Raw genomic sequence first — 21,075 nt, forward strand, 5'->3', positions numbered from 1 at the left:
GTCTGCAGTCCTTGGGGCAGTCCCTACAACCCTTTCCCCTTTGGCCCCTTGATTGTAGAATTTCAGAAGTTCTAAATAGTCTTTTAACTTGTAGAATGATGCCAAGTATTTATGCAACTCCATTTCATGGTTTCCCCAGCCTCAGTCAGTTAGGGGCTGCTATTCACTACATTTTGGAAAGGCAATTCAGTGCAGGACTTATACACTTAATGGTAAGGCCCCGGGAAGTTACTGAACAGAGACACCTTGTGCAGGTTCATAGCTCCTTGAAAGTGGATTTGCAAGTAGGCAGGATACTGAAGACGGCGTTTGCCCGTTTGTACCCCACAACCCCACACCATCCATTTCTATCTCCTTCCCAATATCCCCCAACCCAGCACCACCCATTTTTATCTCCTTCCCAAAATCCATTAACCCAACACAGCCCTGTTCGATCTATTGTCTCTACCTGCTCCTGACTCAGTGAACTCATCTCTGCTTACCTCAACTCCGTTCTTTCACCCTTATACTAGGAACTCCCCACGTATGTTCCAGAGCCGATCCACAACCTCCACCTCCTCCAGGATTTCAAATTCCTTGGCATCCAACACCTCATCTTCACCATGGACATCCAACTCCTGTACGCCTGTATCCCCCACAGACCCAAGCAGTCCCCCTTCACCGACACCCTCACCTGCTTAACAGAACTTGTACTTCCCCTCAAAACTTTTCCTTTAACTCCTCCCATTTCCAGCAAAAGAAACGGGTGGCTACAGGCCCTGTATGGGTTTCAGCTATGGCTGCCTCCTCATTGGATATATGGAACAGTCCCTCTTCCACTGTCAGACCAGCACCATCCCTCACTTTCCTCCACTACATTTTCCATTTTGGCACTGCCTTATGCTCCCGAGGAGCCTGAACAGTGCAACCTTATTAACACCTCTCACCCCAACCTCAAATTCACCTGGACCATCTCCAATACTTCCCTCCCCTTTCCTGCAGCTCTCTCCATCGCTGGTAACTGTCTCAGCACCAACATCCATTCCAAACCCACCAACTCCTGCAGCTACCTTTTCTCACCCACTCTCCTGCAAGAATGCGATCCCTTACTCCCAATTCCTCTGCCTCCACCACATCTGCTCCCAGATGGCCTCCTACAAGGACTGCAACATGCCCCCGCCATTAATTCATAATGCACTCAACTGCATCTCTTGCATTTCCCACAGTGCTGCCCTCAAACAACCTCCCCCCAAAAAAATTGGTAGACTCCCCAGTCCTCACATATCACCCCACCAACCTTTGTATCCAGCCATCATCCTCTGCCACCTGCAATCCAACCTCAAGATATTTTCCTCCTGACCTCTTATCTGCCTTTCATAGGGACTGTTCACTCCACAACTTCCTCATCTGCTCCACACTCCCCACCAACCTACCACACCTGGCACCTATCCCTGCAACCGTGAGAAGTGCTACTGCCCCTACGCCTCCCATCTCACCTGTATCCAAAGCCCCACACAAGCTTTCCAAATCCAACAGGGATTCGCCTGTCCATCCTCCAAACTGGTCTACTGTATCCATTAATCCCAATGTGGCACCCTCCACATGGGTGAGGCCAAACGCAGACGCCGACTGATTCATGCAGCATCTACACCCTGTACACTTATCGTCGTCTCCTTCTGGTGGAGAACTCTCTTAACACTCCCGCCCACTTCCTCGGTGAGATGTTTGTCCTGGGCTGCCTCCGCTGTCGCAATAACACCTCACACACTTGAAGAGCAACACCTCGCATTCCACCTTGGCGCTTAGAGCCCAATGGCCTCTACACAGAACTCACCAGTTTCAAAATCTTCCCACTTCCCAACCACATCATGTCCAACCCTTCCTCTCATCCCCACCTCCTTGACCTCATGCTACTTGCCCACCTATCCACCCAACCTTTCCCACTGACCAATCTCCACTACCTTGTACCTGCATCTGTCTACAACCATACACCTACTTTGCCCCAGCCCCACGTCTCCCATTTATTTGAGCTCCCTTTACCCTCCCCAGTCCCGATGAGTGTAAACCAAAACATCTGCTTTTGTGCTCTTCTAATGCTGCCTGAGCTGTTGTGTTCCTCCAGCTCGACACTGCATTAACTGACTCCAAAATCTGTAGTTCTTGCTCCCTCTATGGTATGCTTGTTTTTATTGGTCAGTGCATGGAGTGTTGGAGTTGGGAGGTCATATTGAAGTTGTACAGGATGTTAGCCAGTATACTTTTGGAGTACTGTGCGCAATTCTGGTTACCCTGCTATAGGTGAGATGTTGTGAAACTTGGAAGGGTTCAGAAAAGATTCGAGAATGTTGCCAGGGTTGGAGGATTTGATGTACAGGGAGTGGCTGAATAGGCTGGGGCTATTTTCCTTGCGAGGATCAAAGGCCGAGGGATAACCTTATAAAAGGTTTATAAAATCACAAGGGGCACAGGTAGGGTAAATAGACAAGGTATTTTCCTCAGGGTGGGGAGAGTCCAAAGCTAGAGGGCACAGATTTAAGGTGAATGGGGAAAGATACAAAAGGAAACCAAAGATGCAATATTGTCACACAGGGTGGTGTGTATGGGATGAGCTACCACAGGAAGCAGTGGAGGCTGATACAATGACAACATTTAAAACGCATCTGGATGGGTATATGAATAGAAAGGGGTGAGGGATATGGCCCAAATGCTGGCAAAATGAGACATGATTAATTTAGCATGTCTGGTCAGCATGGACAAGATGGACTGAAGGGTCTGTTTCTGTGCTGTACCTCCAACTCCAAACATATTAAAGTGGTGAGAGTAAACAAGCTCCTGATATCCATTTGATACTAGTGATAATGGGAACTGCAGATGCTGGAGAATCCAAGATAATAAAGTGTGAAGCTGGATGAACACAGCAGGCCAAGCAGCATCTCAGGAGCACAAAAGCCTGTGTTCATCCAGCTTCACACTATTATTCACTCCTGAGATGCTGCTTGGCCTGCTGCGTTCATCCAGCTTCACACTTTATTATCCATTTGATACTACTTGTGTTTACTGTCAGTTTAATTTTTTTGTCATCTTTTGTTGGGGTTTTCAAAATTTCTCCAATCCTCTGGGTTAACACTAACCTTTGCTGCATTTCATGTATTATTTCAGAGGCAAGAATAGAAATTGCTGGGAAAGCTCTGTAGGTCTTGCCGTATCTTTGGAGCAAAGTCAGAGTTAATGTTTCAGGGCGAGTCTCCTTCCTCAGAATGGTCCAGCAGAAGGTAACAACCCAAAAACATCCAGGGAACATTCCAGTCTCTCGCGTCAATGCATAGGAAACATCTCCAACCACAGCTTCTGGAAGCTCGAGTTTCAGAGCTGGATCGTTGGCTGGGGACACTGTAGAGTACCCGCGAGGCAGAGTTAGCCTTAGTAGATTGGGCAGAGTTACCTACAAGGATGACTGTAGATAGGCAATGGCAAACATTAAAGGAGCGCAGGGCGGGGCAGGCAGGGATTGCAACAACTACTTATTCCTATCTGGCACAAAAGCAAAATGGGCAAGAGGGCCAATCCATGGCTTGCAAAAGGAAATTAGAGACAGTATCCAATCCAAGGAAGCAGCATTCAGATTGGCCAAGAAAAGTAGTGTCTGAGGACAGGGAGCAGTTTAGATTTCAGAGGAGGACCACGGAATTGATTAGGAAGAGGAAAATACAGTACACAAGTAAGCTTACATGGAACATGAAGACTGACACTAAGTTTTTATAGGCACTTGAAGAGAGATTGTTCAACACAAATATAGGTCTGCTACAGACAGAAACAGGAGAATGTACAATAAAGGACGATGAAATGGCTGAACTACCGAATCCGTACATTGGTTCTTTCTTCACACAAAAGAGGTCACAGTTCAGATACCAGAAATGCAAGATTTAGTAAGAGGGCAATCAATATTAGTAAGGAAACTGTGTTAGCAAAATTGATGCGATTGAAGGCAGGTAAATCCCCAGTGCCTGATAACCTACATCCCAGAGTACTTAAGGAAATGGCTCCAGAAATAGTGGATGGATTGGCAGTCATCTTCCAGAATTCTATAACCTCTGGGCCAGTCCCTGCAGACTGGAGGGTAGCTAATGTCACTCCAACATTCAAAGAGACGAACTATAGACCAGTAAGCCTAATAGTGGTAGTGGGGAAAATCCACAAATCCATTATCAAGGACTCTATAGGAGAGCATTTAGAAATCAGTGGCAGACTCAGTCAGCATGGATTTATGAAGGGGAAACCATGCTTGACAAATATGTTGGAATGCTACGAAGATGTAACAAGTTTGAGTTGACAAGGGGGAGCCGGTTGATGGGGTATATTTGATTTTCAGAAAGCTTTTAACAAAGTCCCCCATAAGAGATTATTGTGCAAGATTAAAGCGCATGGGATTGGGGGAAGTGTATTCAGATGGATAGAAAACTGGTTGGCAGAGAGAAAACAGTAGGAACTAACAGGTCCTTTTCAAATTTGCAGGCAGTAACTAGGGGTGCCACAGGATCAGCGCTGGGATCCTAGCTCTTAACAATATATATTATTGATGTGGATGAGGGAACTCAATCTAACATCTCCAAGTTTGCAGATGATACCAAGTTGGGTGGGAGGCTGAACTGTGATGAGGATGGAGAGATCCTTCAACACAAAATGGACAGGTAGGGTGAGGGGGAAAAAAAATCAGTGGCAGATGCAATATAATTTGGATAAGTGAGGTTATTCACTTTGAAAGATAGGCAGCAGATAACTACCTAAATGGCTGTAAATTGGGAGGGTGAGGTTGTTTGGTGTTTTGGGGGGGGGGGGGGGGTGTAAGGATTGCACACAACAGGACCTGGGTGTCCTCGTTCACTACTGAAGGTAAGCATGCAGGTGTAGTAGGTGACAAGAGAAGATCTCATGGTATGCTGGTCTGCATTGCAAGAGGTTTGGAGTACAGGCTGTTGCAGTTTTACAGGGCCTTGGTGAGGCCACACCTAGGAATACTGTGTACAGTTTTGGTCTCCTTTTGAGGGGGATGCTCTTGAGTGAGTGCAGCGAAGGTTTACCCAGATGATTCTAGGGATGGCAGGAGTGATGTAGGAGTGTGACTAGGTGAGAATTGAGTTGGTTGGGTGGGTGGAGTTGGGAGTTGTCAGGAGCTGGTGTGGAATCTCAAACTTTCAGAACTCGAACAAGACGAGACAGGTTTTACGCAGGGAAGATGCTCCCGGTGGTCAGTTTGTTCAGAATGAGGGATAATAGTCTGAGGATTTGGGGTGAACCATTTAGGACAGAGATGAGGAGACATTTCTTCATCCAAAGAGTGGTGAGCCTGTGGTATTCGTTACCATGGGCAGTCGTTGATGCCAAAAACATTGATTGTATTCAAGAGATGACTAAACATAGCACTTGGAGCAAATGGGATCAAAGGTAATGGGGAGAAAGCAGGATTAGGTTATTGAAGCAGGATCGAGATGAATGGCTGAGCTGGCTTGAAGGGCCAAATGGCTTCCTCCTGCTCTTATGTGTTTGATTTCTCAACACAGATGCTGCCCAACTTGCAGCAATTGCTAATTGTCTCCAGTTTATAGCATCCGTAGTTATTGGTTTCTTCTCCCCCACCCCACCCCGAATTCCTTGGTTAACCATGTTTGGCTTATCCCATTCCTTGAATATTTCACTTACTAGGACCACTTTGCTCTAGCCAATAGCTATTTTCTTAAACAACTGCCATTGCTCCTCAACCATTTGCTGCTGAACTCTCTTCCCCAAGACAGTACTTCTCTCATTCCTCTGTAATTACAGTTATGTTTAGCAAAGTTTGACTCAATTTTGTCCTGCAAACTAAACACTAAATTCTACATTATGTCACTGTTTCCTGAAGGGAATTGTTTACTAAGATCATTTATTAAAGCTCCCTTATTGCACATCAAGACCCAGAATATCCTAATTCCTTGTTGGATCCACATTGTTCTTGGATACTGTCCCAAACACACTAAATTCTCCTTATGGCTACCTTAGCCAATCTAACATTCCTAATCCAGAAAATTAACATCACAACTTTTAAAAATTGCTTTTCTTTTTAAAAAAATGCCCTTATCTCATGATGCCTAGGTCCACTGTACATAACTGTTTAGGAGGATTATACACCACTCCCTATGGTGTCATCTTCACCTTGTAATACTTTACTTCCACCCACACAAATTCAACATTTTCTAAACCAAGATAATTTCTGGCTATTGTACTGACTCCATCCTGTACCAATAAAGCTATTCCATCACCCTTTTCTTCCTACCTGTCCTTTTGAAGTCAAACTCTTGATTGTTCAGTTCCCAGATTTTATCCCTTGGTAAACACATTTCTGTAATGGCCAGAAAGTGATGCATATTAATCCCTTTCTGCCATTAATTTATTTAGCACTTGAATGCATACATTCAGGAAGGGACTTAAAATTTGCCTTTTTGGCCTTCTTCCCAGCCTTCTGGCTCTTGTTTTTCAAATTTTGGACAGTGCCCTTTTCTGTCCCTCAACTGATATTGATAAGCCCTTGTTATGCTGTTTACCAGGTCATTTATCCCAGTTCATTTCAAGAAAAGCCCATCACACCAAAATCCTTCTGCCCAGTATTAATGTTAATGCCCAACGAACCAAAACCTATTTCATCAATTGCCGGGCTAAACATTTGACTCCTTTATTTACCCTCTGGATGTTTGTCAGGAACTCAGGCAGTAATTCAGAAATTACACCTCGGAGGTCCTGATTTTTAAATGTAGATCAAAACAGTTCAAATTCTTTCATCAGAACCTTCCAGTTCTATCCATGCGGATGATAACTGGATTCCTCCCTTCCAAGATCTTATCTAGCCCCTAGGACGTATCCTTAACCCCAGCAGCAGACAATAGAGCCTTTGGGACTCCTGATCACAGTTTTAGAAAACTGTATCTACGCTCCTAATTATACTGCCCTACATCATTCTTCCATTCCTATTTGTTCCTTCACTCTGCAACATGCATGGCTCAGTGGATCATCAGCTTGCTCATCCTTCCTGCAGTCACCACTCATGTTTGCACAACCTGCAGGATCTTTAAACTTCTGGCCAATAGTAAGGGTTAAGGCTTCTCAAATGCAACACCCTAGATCCCCACACCAGCCTCACGAGTGGTCAGACCCTCCTGTCCAAAATGTGAACCATCTTGTCAAAGGGGTATGGCCACGATCTGGAACTAAGTGTCCAGGTCCGCTTTCCTTCCTCATGTGACACATCTGCAGCTTAAACCCCACCTCCAAATTTAGGCCAACATTCCTCAAGCTGCAAACACCTCTGATCTGGAGGAGGCAAGGTCATTAATGAAACAGCTGAAGATGCTTGGGCTTGGCATATTACCCTCAAGAATCCTGCAATGTTGTCTTTCATCTGGGATGAATGACCTCTCGAACCTAAACCATCTTCATTTATCCTTGGTATCACTCCAACTAGAGAATTCTCTCAATGCCCCCTTCAATTCAGATTGACTTGACTCTAGTTTTGCTATGACTTCTTGATATTAGGTCAAATGCTGCCAGCAGTTATACTCACCTCACCTCTGGAGTTCAACTATTTTGTCAAAGATGATCTCAGGAGGAGTGGAATATACTTGTCCCTCTCAAATAAAGGATATTTTTATTTGTCACAGCTCCAATACGGCTTCCAACTATTCCAAATCACAACACTGTCACATATGCTACTGTGAATATTTAACTTGTATTTTTAGAAAAGAGATGCTATGCAAGATTTTATCACTCTTTAGTAAAGCAGGCAAGTTTTCTGGCTCAACTTTAATTAGTCAGTAGTATATTCAAATTAAGGAATTCCTTTGAAAAATTCAACACGGCTTGAGCAGCCAGCATTCCTTTTAATTAAAATAAAACACTTTAAAAACAAACTTTGTATATATACATATTGACACAAAGGCAGTTTGGTTCTACACAGGTGCAAAAACGTTAGTGTTTTGGATAGAGTCAAAGTCCAAAAGACCTCTTACACATACAATACAAATATTTGAGGCACTGGGAGGGTCCAATAACTGAAGGGACACCACTTTACCTTCAGCAAGAAGGCTTCAAACAACAGGTCTTTCCTCACTATATCTTAGCAATGGCTGCTCCAAGATTTAGTGCTTCTCTCAACACAATCCTGGACCTTGGAATATGCCAGTCTGCAGCACTCATTCAGGGTCAACTCCTTGTTCTGGAAGGCCAACAACGTTTGGGTAGACCAAAAAGTGTCTTTCAGAGTTGATGATCCTCCAGGAGGATGTTTGTTTGTGTGCTTACCAGTTAAAAGACCATAGAACACAGGGTCCCCCTTCATGGAGCTGCTCGGAATGAGACGCCCAAAAAAAAAAATCACTACATCTTCCTCTCGTCTTTCTTTTCAAAGGTATATTCCAGAAGGAGATGATGACAGTCTTAACCACCCAGTAACCACTAAGGATATTGAGTGGTGCAGGCTGATCAGGCAGTGGCCCACTCACAATTAGCCAAGTCGTGTCTTGGCGCTGCTTGGAAAGTTCTGGTGATGAGATATTCTGCCAAATGACTAAGCCTGCTCAGGGAACCATGTGGTAGCCACACTCTCCTTTTCCCTCAGTCTTGAGGATGCTATATGTTGACCACTTCTTGACAGAAGTGTGGTCAAAGGTGCTCTTCTCTGCAAATTTCTCTACAAAAGGACAGCTGATATGGAATAGTCCAATTACTTGGAGCATTCCTGGCAGTGAGGCTAGTCCCAGCCTTTACAACACCAGGGACAGGTAGAACGTGTGGGAAGGCAATAGCCTAGTAGTATTATTGCTTGATGATAATCCAGAGACCGAGGTAACGTCCTGTGGACCTGGGTTCGAATCCCACCACAGCAGATGGTGGAACTTGATACCAATTAAAATCTGGAATTAAGAATCTAACAATGACCATGAATCCATTACAGTTGACAAAAAAACTGATTTAATTCACCAATGTCCTTTCAGGAAGGAAACTATCATCTTCACCTGGTCTGGCCTACATGTGAATCCAGACCCACAGCAATATGATTCATTCTGAACTGCCCTCTGGACAATTAGGGATGGGCAATAAATGCCACCTAGCTAGCAATCCTCTCATCTCGTCAATGTTGTTTGCATACTGGTCTACACACAGCCCAATGCAGCCGCATACAAAAGGTGGCCATCAGGACAAGGGTAAAACTGGGTACGTTCATCCCCCACCCTGCCTATCAAGGCACCTATTTGTACACCTGCAGCCCTGGTCTACCGTTGGTTTCCAGAAGAAATGGAAGATTGCTTGGATGACCGAACTAGCGCCTGAGCAACCAGCTGAATAAGCTTAAGAGCTAAGCCACTTTTATAATAGTCTTGCAACATTGAAACACTTGGGCCGATAGTGCTGGTCACATTATTTGTTACAGTGACTGCACAGAAGGTCCAGTGTATTAATCATGAATTAATTCAAATTAGAAACATTCAAGGCTACTGCCACAAATACTTACGAATGTTTAAACTAGTCCAATTTAATTTGTGACTTACCTTAATATCAAAATTGCAGTCAAACCTTCTAATCAGAACAATGAAGTTGATTGAAGAATTGTCTATCATGGGTGGAGAAATGATTGGCTCACAAGCATTTTTTGGTCTTGAATATACAAGGAAACCCTGTAAATAAACAAATGGAAAAAAAAGTTACATATTCATCAACAAAGATCCACATCCAAGTCTAGATAGATTAACAAACAGATCACAAAACTGTTATGGTGCAGGAGCTATTTGGCCCACTGGTTTGCCTTGGCTGAGGATTGTAACTTCATGCAAATCTCCTGCCCTTCTCATAACCCAGCACATTGTCAATGGCAACAATCATCCAATGCCCTCTTGAATGCCTCAGTTGAAATTCCCTCCATCATACTTGAAGGCAACTCGTTCCATGCCCTAACTACTTGCTAAGTGAAGGAAGGTTTTCCTCACCTCATTTGCCTCTTTTGCAAAGCACTTAAAGTGTGCACCTCCTGCACTCTATCCATTTTTCAGTGGCAATGTTTCTCTTTCTCTAATCTGTCCATATCTCTCATGATTTCCAAAAGGTTTTCAAATCTCCTCTGACCACCTCCTTTCCAAGGGAAATGATATTTTTGTCTCATTTATCCTCATAACTGAAAATGTTTCAACCCTGGGAGCATATTTGCAAACCTCTTCTGCATTAACCAACATATTGCCATACAACAGTTGGCTACTTGGAACTGTACACAATACTCAAGTTCAGGTCTTACAATGTCTTACACAAGTTTTTCATAACTTCCCTGCCCTTGTACTCTATGCCCTTATTTACAAAGCCTAAAAAAATTAATAAAATTAACTAACTTAATTAAGTTACACTTAATTAAAACCGCAATCTATCCCATTTTCTTTGGTGACTTATGCACATATACAGGCCCCACTGCTCCAGCAGCAATGTGTACTTACTGAGCTTCCTGCAAGTTATCAAGTTGTCTATCTCAAACGTAATACAACTAGCTTGAGTATTATCATAGAATCCCTACAGTGTGGAAACAGGCCCTTCGGCCCAACACGTCCACACTGTGGGAGGAAACCACGCAGACAAGGGGAGAACGTGCAAACTCCACACAGACAGTCACCCAAGGGTGGAACTGAACCCAGATCTCTGGCGCTGTGAGGCAGCAGTGCTAACCAGTGAGCCAGCGTGCCACGCACATGTAAAATAAGCTTATTTTTAAATCAAGATTGTGCTCACTTTCTGATAAAGACTGTGTGGCATTCTTCCCCAGTTGGTAGGAGGAACTGAGAATACCATCAATAAGGAAAATGATGGCAATGAATCTACCCAGGGCTACCTACACTATCTACTGGGTGCTTCCAGTCAACATTGACAGATTTATAGCCTATTTTAACCAATCTTTAATCCATGTTTGTACATTCACCCCAATCCCAAGAATTCTAATTTTGTTTAGTAACCCTTTGTGATGACAGGTGTGGGGGAAAAAAATCCTCTACATTTCCAATATCCACTCTACTAGTTATAACCTCAAAAGCAAATTGGCAAAACACGATTTCCTTGTTGACTCAAAATTATAGATGCAACGTGGAGATGCTGGTATTAGACCGGGATGGACAAAGTCAGAAGTTACATACCAGTCAATTGTAGTCCAACAGGTTTATTTAAAATCACAAGCTTTCAGAGCACTTCAGGTGAAGTGACAAAGCAGTGCTCCAAAAACTTATGATTTTAAATAAACCTGTTGGACTATAAACCTAGTGTCATGTGACTTCAAAATTAGAGAGTCAAGAGTCACACAGGATGGAAACAGACCCCTCAGTCTAACTGGTTCATGCCAACTGTGTTCCCAAACTAAACTAGCCCCATCTGCCTGAGCTTGGCCCATATCTCTCCAACTTTTTCCTATTCATGAAGTTATCCAAATATCTTAAACGTTTTTGTCTGGCAGTTTATACTACACGAGAACCATTTAAAAAGTTGCCCCCACATCCTTTTTGAATCTTTCTCCTCTCACCTTACACACGTTTAGAACTGCGCCCCACCCCACCCCCACCCTAGGTAAAGTGCCCCTCATGATTTAATATACCTCAACAAGGTTACTCCTCAACCTCCTACACTCCAGTGTCAGCCTGGTCTACTTTTATATCTCAAATCCTCCATTCCCAGCAACATCTTGGTGAAGCCTTTCTGAACCCTCCCCATTTAAATGATATCCTTCCTATAAAAGGGCCATCAGAACTGCGTACTCCAGAAGAGGCCTCACCAATGACCCAAACAGCCTCAACTTGACAGCCCAATTCCTATACTCAAAAGGAGTGAGCAATGGAGGGAAGAATGTTAAATGCCTTCTTAACCACCATGCGATGCAAATTTGCAAAGAATTATGTACCTTAAACCCCTGGTCTCTGTTCGACAACTACACAAGGGCCCTACCATCAACTGTACAAGCTGTCCTTGTTTGTATTACCAAAATGCAATACCGCACATTTATCAAAATTAAACTCCATCTACCAGTCCTCATCCCATTGACCCAAGTGATCAAGATCTCTTTATAACCTTAGATAACCTTTGTCGCTATCCACTACTTAGTGCTGTCTGCAAACTTACTAACCACACCTCCTATATTCTCATCTAAATCATTTTATATAAAACAACAAGCAAAAGCGGACCCAGTACCAATCCATACAGCACACTGCTAGTCTCAGCCTCCAGAATGAAAAACTACCCTCCACCACCCCATCTCCTTCCATAAAGGCAATTTTGTATCCAATTAGCAACCACACCCTGAATCCCACGTGATCCAACTTTACTAATTAGTCTACCATGCAGAAATGAGTGACAATGTGCTGTGCCACCACACCGCTACATGACAGATTCTAAATTTTAACCTTTGAGAGGCATCACTTCAATTCACGTAACATTAAAACAGTAATAATTTCTTCTTTCTACTTCCATATCATTTAGCAATGGTCATGGATATTTAAATACTTTTGTTCCACATAGCACCAAACAGCGGACAAAATATGTGTTTCAGAAGGTCCCATTCAGAAACTCCATTTTACACCTAGGTATTTTCAGTGTGAAAACATTCTTTCCAAGACTACTGCATTTCAGCTACGGGATGCACTTGTTCATAAAATAACTTCAAACTGACAGTACCTAATCTTCAGACTATTTTTGGCGATGAGGAATGAGTGTAAACTTGTGACTGTAATGTGATTCATCTAATAAATGTTCCTCCAATCATTATCTTACATCATTTGTTAATGAATCTGGTGACACCTGCAAGCAATAACAATTGGTCACAGAAGAGGAGTTAGGGGTCTTGTGGTGTAGTGGTTAATATTCTTGCAGGCCAGGAGGCTTGGGTTCAAGTCCCACCTACTCCAGAGACATGACAATCAAATCTCTGAACAGGTCGATTAGAAGACTCCTTATAGTGTCCTTACCTCTGAGCAAGGAGGCCCTGGTTCAGGTCCCACTTGCCAGAGGAGCCAGAACTTCTCTGAACAGGCTGATTACAAAATATTTGCCATGGTAATCTCTCTACCTCTGGGCCAGTGTTTAAATCTTACCTCTTCCAGATATATCATACCTGATCAGGTTGATTAAAATATCTAGGCGACAATAGTAAGCAGAAAACGTCAGCTTCATTTGTACAATAACCAACTGCTGTGGCACAGAGGATACTTCATGCATAGAACGTGACTTTCAACATTGTGGCTGGAGTGGATGCTAACTTCTCAGAATTCATGAGTGTGTACCAGTTTTGGCATGGAAACTAGAGGTATTCAAGGCAAGATTAAGGGTGCAGCCCAAGTTGGAACAGTACCCCTTTTGCAGCTAATAGGCCATCTGCTTTTGGACGGAGATTAGTTGTTGACAAGAACCTGTTTCACTATCCCTATTACCACCTGTATTCAGAAGGCTTGGGGATGACTTGTAATTAATATGTCAGTCTCCTCCTAACTTGGATGCATGCCCATTTTCCTTGTACCTCTCAATGTGTTATTAAGAATAGCATTATGTTTAGTAACCCTTGAAAATGTATTGCATTCTATTAAATATCCCTCCGTGGTACATTGGATCAAAGGTGGCCTGGGCCATTAAACACAGTCTAAGAGCAAATTTAATTCTGGGTCGGTACTTGTATTCAGGACAAGAATGTTTAATTTAAACAGAAGAGAAAGGAAAAGATCAAAGCTATTAAAAAAGGGCAGATCAGCAAGAAATCATTCAGTGAATATTAAACCTTTATCTTACACTACATGAGGTTATAAACAAAATAGAAGAGGGCTATGTAGTTAAGAGGTAACTATAGTTTTCAACCGGGTGACCTTTTTCCCCCAACAATCTATTTAATCTGTGGTGTCATTCTTGGCACTGCCCAATGGCAAAGTCTGACCAGTTTATGCTAATCATGTGATTACCAAAAAGCAGCAGTTAAGACTCACTACAATCATGAAGTATTAAAGACACAGTAGGACAGTACACTAGCCCACAATTTTCTGATTTTAAATTAAAAATCAGACTTGTGCTCACTTCAAAACAGCCTTCAAATACTTTTGAACAGGCCTTTCAAAAAGGTTCAAATAATTTTGGTGATCTTATTTGCAAGTTGATAAGTGGCTGTATTAACAACTTAAAATCATATCCTGCAAGTTATATGACACAATTGCCAACTTTTAGTGGCAAGCACAAATGTAGACCTAGCAGTTTTGTCAGAATTAAGACAATGCAAATTCTCAGCTGGGCTGCTACTCATTAAGCAGGGCCGTTTTGAAGCTAACCAGACAATATCTTCCTCTCAGCAACACAGCTGCCTGGGCTATAATCCTCACATCCTAGTTCCTGTAAAGACTCCATCCCATTCTCTCAGTTCCTCTGCCTCTGTCATCTATGTTCAGATGAGGCCAACTTCGACAAGGGAGCCTCCGAAACGTCCACCACCTTCCTCAACCAAGGACTCCCCAGTGCAGTAAAGCGCTAGGGCCCTCAAATCAGATCTGAACCACCTCTTGCTCTTCTGCCCTCACCCCCTCTCTTCCCTCCCACAACAGCAACAGGGCTCCCCTTGTCCTTACCTACCGTCCCACCAGCATCCACATCCAGATGATCACTAGATGCCATTTCTACCACCTCCAATGAGATGCCACGATCAGATGCATATTCCCCTCCCCTCCCTTGTCCACTTTCCACAGGAAACAGTCCCTCTAGGACACCCTAGTCCACATTTCCTTCATCCAAACACTCCACCTCCCCTGTAACCAAAGGTGCAATGCCTGCCCATTTATCTTCCCCAGTCCCCAGTATCCAAGTGCCTAAACATACCTGCACTTCCCAGAATCTAGTCTACTGCATTTGGTGCTCACTTGGTCACCTCTACATTGGGGTAAATGAAATGTAGACTGGGTGACTGCTTCACAAAACATCTACATTCTGCTCATAAGAAAAAAAAACCATTGCCTGCCAGTTTAACAGGCCACACTACCTCCAGGCCAACATTTGTCTTTAGCTTATTGCAGTGTTCCAGCAAAGCTCATCGCAAGCTGGAAGAACACCTCATTTTCCACTTAGAGAACTTACAGTCCTCGGGACTCAAATAGAGTTCAATAATTTTAGGGCCTAAACTCTCCCATATCCCTGCTCCCCGCAACCCACACATCAGGCCTTGTTATCACAGCCTGCTATTACACACTGCCTGTTAAGTCACCAATAGTCCCCATTAACAACCACTTGCCCTCCCAGCTTTATAGTTATCAACTCCTTTGTCTGTCCAACTGCTCTCCTCTTTAGGATCCATCCTGTTGTTTACACCCTACTCTGGCCCCATCCCTATTTTTTGCATATCAACTCATTTTCCCAGCTACCATCAGTTCAGAGGAAGGGTCGCTAATTCTTTGTTAACTCTGAATTTTCCTTCCGAGGCGCTGCCAGGCAGCTGAGCATTACCAGTAACATTTTGTTTCTGATTTACAGCATCCACAGTTTTCGTTTTTTAGTTAATGCCTTCCTCACAGCTGATTCAAATTTGGACTCAAATAAATTGGTACTTGAACTTTTAATGAGGGGTAAAAATGAAATGTTGAAAAATCTGATCACAATGTAGTGAAGCAGCCCCAATTATATCCCTTTGACTTTACTTGTACATTGCACAAAGACGACAAATAGGGTTTCAAAACAAGTTCCGTATCAAATAAACTCAACTTGTGCAGTTTGTTCAACAGTTTGAGAGAACTCCATAAGCACAGCATAAAAGGTATAGATACTGAATTAAAGACAGATATCAACAGAAATGACAATACCTTAAAAAGGGTCAGAGAGACATGGGGAAATCTGAAAAAGCACAAGATTTCTAGAGTCTTGGACTTATAAAAGTGAATCAGCCACTAATATTGAGCAAAAGGAAGACACAAGTCACAGTAATAATACCACGATGATCAGAAAGACTTAAAATATGGTCAGACATCAAATTCAGCATGACAAAGCCATAAAAATGGAGGCAACTGCCAGGCAAGTAACTTAACACTACCTTCTTGCTATCCACAAAAGGAACATAACTGCATAAACAAACAAAAATTTTCAGAAAGATCACCTCACAAATGTTGATCACATGAAAATGCTCACTGATGTTTACAGAGTAGATTATGGAGGTGCCACTGCAATGCACAAATATATTCTTACAAATGTTTGTGACTTCGAAAAGTCACACAATCTAGCCAAGGTCATTACCCATGACAACAAAGTGTGGAGCTGGATGAACACAGCTGTGTTCATCCAGCTCCACACTTTGTTATCTCAGATTCTCTAGCATCTGCTGTTCCCATTATCTCTGATCATTATTCATGACAGATCCTTTTACAAAATTGATTTATTTCTTGCATTGTAACAGATTCTGAAGATTGCAAAGAGAATGCTCCTTACAGATTTGCCAAACGGGGGCCACCTAGCCTCTACCCAGCAGCGTTCCCACCACAAAAACTCAACCGATGTTGGCAACTCTCTGGGTCAGACCCTCAGTCGGCATCATTTTTACACGTACATGCAAGCGTTTCATTTTCTTGACACGAGTACAAAATACATTTTCCACTTTAATTTTTATTTGTAATTAAATGTGCACATTTAACTAACAATCCATGTTCCAAAAATTCAGGAAAGATTGCTAAAGTTTAAGTTGTGTTAAAACCTACGACGTACTAGGTCTGCTAGGTCACAATAATCAAAAATGTTGTTCCCATTTAGATCATTGCAGCCAGTCTTTAGTAAAATCTGTATAATCTAAAATAATTACCCCAAAAATAGAATATTTTCACGAGGTCTTACGAGGAAAAGCTGAGGGACTTGAGGCTGTTTTCATTCGAGAGAAGAAGGTTGAGAGGTGGCTTATTTGAAACCTATAAAATAATCAGAGGGTTAGATAGGGTGGATAGGGAGAGCCTTTTTCCTAGGATGGTGACGTCGAGCACGAGGGGGCATGCCTTTAAATTGAGGGGTGAAAGATATAGGACAGATGTCAGAGGTAGTTTCTTTACTCAGAGTAGTAATGGAATGGAACGCTTTTCCTGCAACGGTAGTAGATTCACCAACTTTAGGTACATTTAAGTCGTCATTGGGTAAGCATATGGACGTACATGGAATAGTGTAGGTTAGATGGGCTTCAGATCAGTATGACAGGTCGGCACAACATCAAGAGCCAAAGGGCCTATACTGTGCTGTAATGTTCTATGTTCTATTTAGTTTCCTCAAATGATGACCTAACTCAACGGGGGACACACACACAGGGGGACACACACACAGGGGGACACACACACAGGGGGACACACACACAGGGGGACACACACACAGGGGGACACACACAGGGGGACACACACACAGGGGGACACACACACAGGGGGACACACACACAGGGGGACACACACACAGGGGGACACACACACAGGGGGACACACACACAGGGGGACACACACACAGGGGGACACACACACAGGGGGACACACACACAGGGGGACACACACACAGGGGGACACACACACAGGGGGACACACACACAGGGGGACACACACACAGGGGGACACACACACAGGGGGACACACACACAGGGGGGGACACACACACAGGGGGGGACACACACACAGGGGGGGACACACACACAGGGGGGGACACACACACAGGGGGGGACACACACACAGGGGGGGACACACACACAGGGGGACACACACACAGGGGGGGACACACACAGGGGGGGACACACACAGGGGGGGACACACACAGGGGGGGACACACACAGGGGGGGACACACACAGGGGGGGACACACACAGGGGGGGACACACACAGGGGGGGACACACACAGGGGGGGACACACACAGGGGGGGACACACACAGGGGGGGACACACACAGGGGGGGACACACACAGGGGGGGACACACACAGGGGGGGACACACACAGGGGGGGACACACACAGGGGGGGACACACACAGGGGGGGACACACACAGGGGGGGACACACACAGGGGGGGACACACACAGGGGGGGACACACACAGGGGGGGACACACACAGGGGGGGACACACACAGGGGGGGACACACACAGGGGGGGACACACACAGGGGGGGACACACACAGGGGGGGACACACACAGAGGGACACACACAGAGGGACACACACAGAGGGACACACACAGAGGGACACACACAGAGGGACACACACAGAGGGACACAGAAGGAAAATGTAACATTCAAACCATGTTTGTGGTTTAATTAAAAAGCAGTCAGTCAATAGGTTGCAATATAGTCGAGGGATGGAACATCAAGAGAAAACATTTACCAGGAATAGAAGGTTTGAGTTATAAGGATAGACTGGGGCTTTTTTCACTGGCGCACTGGAGGTTTACATGATCATGAGGGGCATAGATAAGGTGAATGACAAGTCTTTTTCCTGGGGGCATATTTTTAGGTTGAGGTGAATGATTGAGAGACAGATGTGAGGGGTCATGTTCTTTTAAAACCAGTGCAGTTTGAGAGTGGAATGAACCGCCAGTGGTGGTGAATGCAGGTACACAGTTATAACATTTAAGGGACATTTGGACAGGTACGTGTATGGGAAAAGTTTGGCAGGATATGGGCCAGGCAAGTGAGATTAAGGCAGTCCCCGAGATTAATTTAATAGGACTAGTTAGACCAAAAAGAGTCCGTTTCCTTGCTGTACGACTGTGTACCACATCATATAGGCTAGTGCAACCAAGAAGACAGCCAGAGAATTAAGCTCAATTCCTTAACAGTATTCCCCCTTCCAAAAGAAATTCTAACAGTTTTTGCCTTCTCTCCCTAAATCACTCACCCAAAGTTCATTTCAGAATCTCTATTTAAATATCAGACGGATTTTAAAGATTTAATAATGATTGACGTAACATAACTAAAATTGCGGGTAACGCAATGAATAGAACATAGAACAGTACAGCACAGTACAAACCCTTTGGCCCACGATGTTCTGCCGTGGGATAATTCTAATCCAAAAATAACCTAACCTACATTCCCCTCAATTCACTGCTGTCCATGTGCATGTCCAGCAGTCGCTGAAATGTCACTAATGACTCCGCTTCCACGACTACCACTGGCAAACTATTCCATGCGCTCACAACTCTCTGGGTGAAGAACCTCCCTCTGATGTCTCCTCTATACCTTCCTCCTAACACCTTAAAACTATGACCCCTCCTGGCAGTCAATCCTGCCCTGGGGAAAGTCTCTGGCTATCGACTCTATCCTTGCCTCTCATTACCTTGTACACCTCGATCAGGTCACCTCTCTTCCTCCTTCTCTCCAGAGAGAAAAGTCCGAGCTCAGTCAACCGCTCCTCTTAAGACAAGCCCTCCAGTCCAGGCAGCATCCTGGTAAACCTCCTCTGCACCCTCTCCAAAGCCTCCACATCTTTCCTATAATAGGGCAACCAGAACCAGACACAATATTCCAAGTCTGGTCTCACCAGGGTTTTGTCGAGCTGCAGCAAAACCTCGTGACTCTTAAACTCGATCCCCCTGTTAATGAAAGCCAAAACACCATATGCTTTCTTAACAACCTTATCCACCTGGGTGGCAACTTTGAGGGAGCTGCTGAGAATCCTGCCTTTAATCCTATGTTCAGCATTTAAGTTTGACCTTCCAAAATGCATCACTTTACATTTATCCAGGTTGAACTCCATCTGCCATTTCTCAGCCCAGCTCTGCATTCTGTCAATGTCTCGCTGAAGCCTGCAATAGCCCTCGATTCTATCAACGGCGCCTCCAACCTTGGTGTCATCAGCAAACATACTAACCCACCCCTCAACTTCCTCATCTAAATCACTTACAAAAACTACAAAGAGCAGAGGCCCAAGAACAGAGCCCTGCAGGACACCACTCAGCACTGACCTCCAGGCAGAAAAAAAAACTTACCATCAACAACCACTCTCTGCCTCCTGTCAGCCAACCAACTCTGAATCCAGACAGCCAAATCACCCTGTATCCCATACCTCCTGACTTTGTGAATGAGCCTTCTGTGGGGAACCTTATCAAATGCCTTGCAGAAGCCCATGTACACCACATCCACTGCTCGACCCTCGTCAACCTGTCTCGTGACTTCCTCAAAAGAACTCACTAAGATTTCTAAGGTATGACCTGCCCCTCACAAAGCCATGCTGACTCCCTTTAATCATGCTATGCTTTTCCAAATAGTCATAAATCCTATCCCTCAGAATTCTTTCCACAACCTTGCTGGCCACAGACGTAAGATTGACTGGTCTGTAATTTCCAGGGAATTCCCTATTCCCTTTCTTGAAAAGAGGAACAACATTTACCTCCCTCCAATCTTCCGGTATGACTCCCATGAAGCGTGAGGAAGCAAAGATCTTCACCAGCAGCTTAGCAACCTCCATTCTCCCTTCCCGGAGCAATCTAGGATAAATCTGGGTATGGCCCTGGGGACTTATCAATCTTAATGTTTGCCAAAATTTCCAGCACATCAACTTCCTCAATCTCGATCTGTTCAAGCCTGTTTTCCTGCTCCTCAAAGTTCTCATTCACAAGGTCCCTTTCCTTCGTGAAAACCAAAGCAAAAAAACTCATTTAGGGCTTCCCCTATCTGCTCAGACTCCACACACAAGTTCCTTACACTATCCCTGATCAGCCCTACCTTCTCCCTGATCATTCTCTTATTCCTCACGTATCAGTAAAATGCCTTCAGGTTCTCCCTAATCCTTCCTGCCAAGCCTTTTTCGTACCCCCTCTTGGTCCTTCTCAGTCCATTTTTGAGCTCCTTCCAAGCAAGCCTGTAATCCTCTAAAGCTGTGCTAGACCCTTGCTTCCTCCACCTTACGTAAGCTGCCTTTCTTTTTGACGAGAAGCACCTCTGTTCCTGTCATCCAAGGCTCCTTAATCTTACCTCTTCTTACTTGTCTCAGAGGAAGAAATTTATGCATCACTCGCGACAACTGCTCCTTAAACAGTCTCCACATGTCTGTTGTGCCCTGTGGAACAATTGCTCCCAATCTGTACTTCCCAACTCCTGCCC

The 21,075-nt window shown here is 44.2% G+C and overlaps 1 protein-coding gene across 3 annotated transcripts in view; it reads right to left on the bottom strand.

The window, feature by feature from the left end:
* Nucleotides 1–21,075, bottom strand: part of rnf13 (ring finger protein 13) — a 214,121-nt gene that overhangs the window by 124,975 nt on the left and 68,071 nt on the right. For all 3 annotated transcript variants that reach the window (XM_059651210.1, XM_059651211.1, XM_059651209.1), the window contains one exon: nucleotides 9,552–9,677. In XM_059651210.1, the coding sequence (XP_059507193.1) occupies nucleotides 9,552–9,677 (126 nt within the window). The remainder of the gene's footprint in view (nucleotides 1–9,551; nucleotides 9,678–21,075) is intronic.

Source organism: Stegostoma tigrinum, chromosome 14 (assembly GCF_030684315.1).
Source record: "Stegostoma tigrinum isolate sSteTig4 chromosome 14, sSteTig4.hap1, whole genome shotgun sequence".
Taxonomy (NCBI): domain Eukaryota; kingdom Metazoa; phylum Chordata; class Chondrichthyes; order Orectolobiformes; family Stegostomatidae; genus Stegostoma; species Stegostoma tigrinum.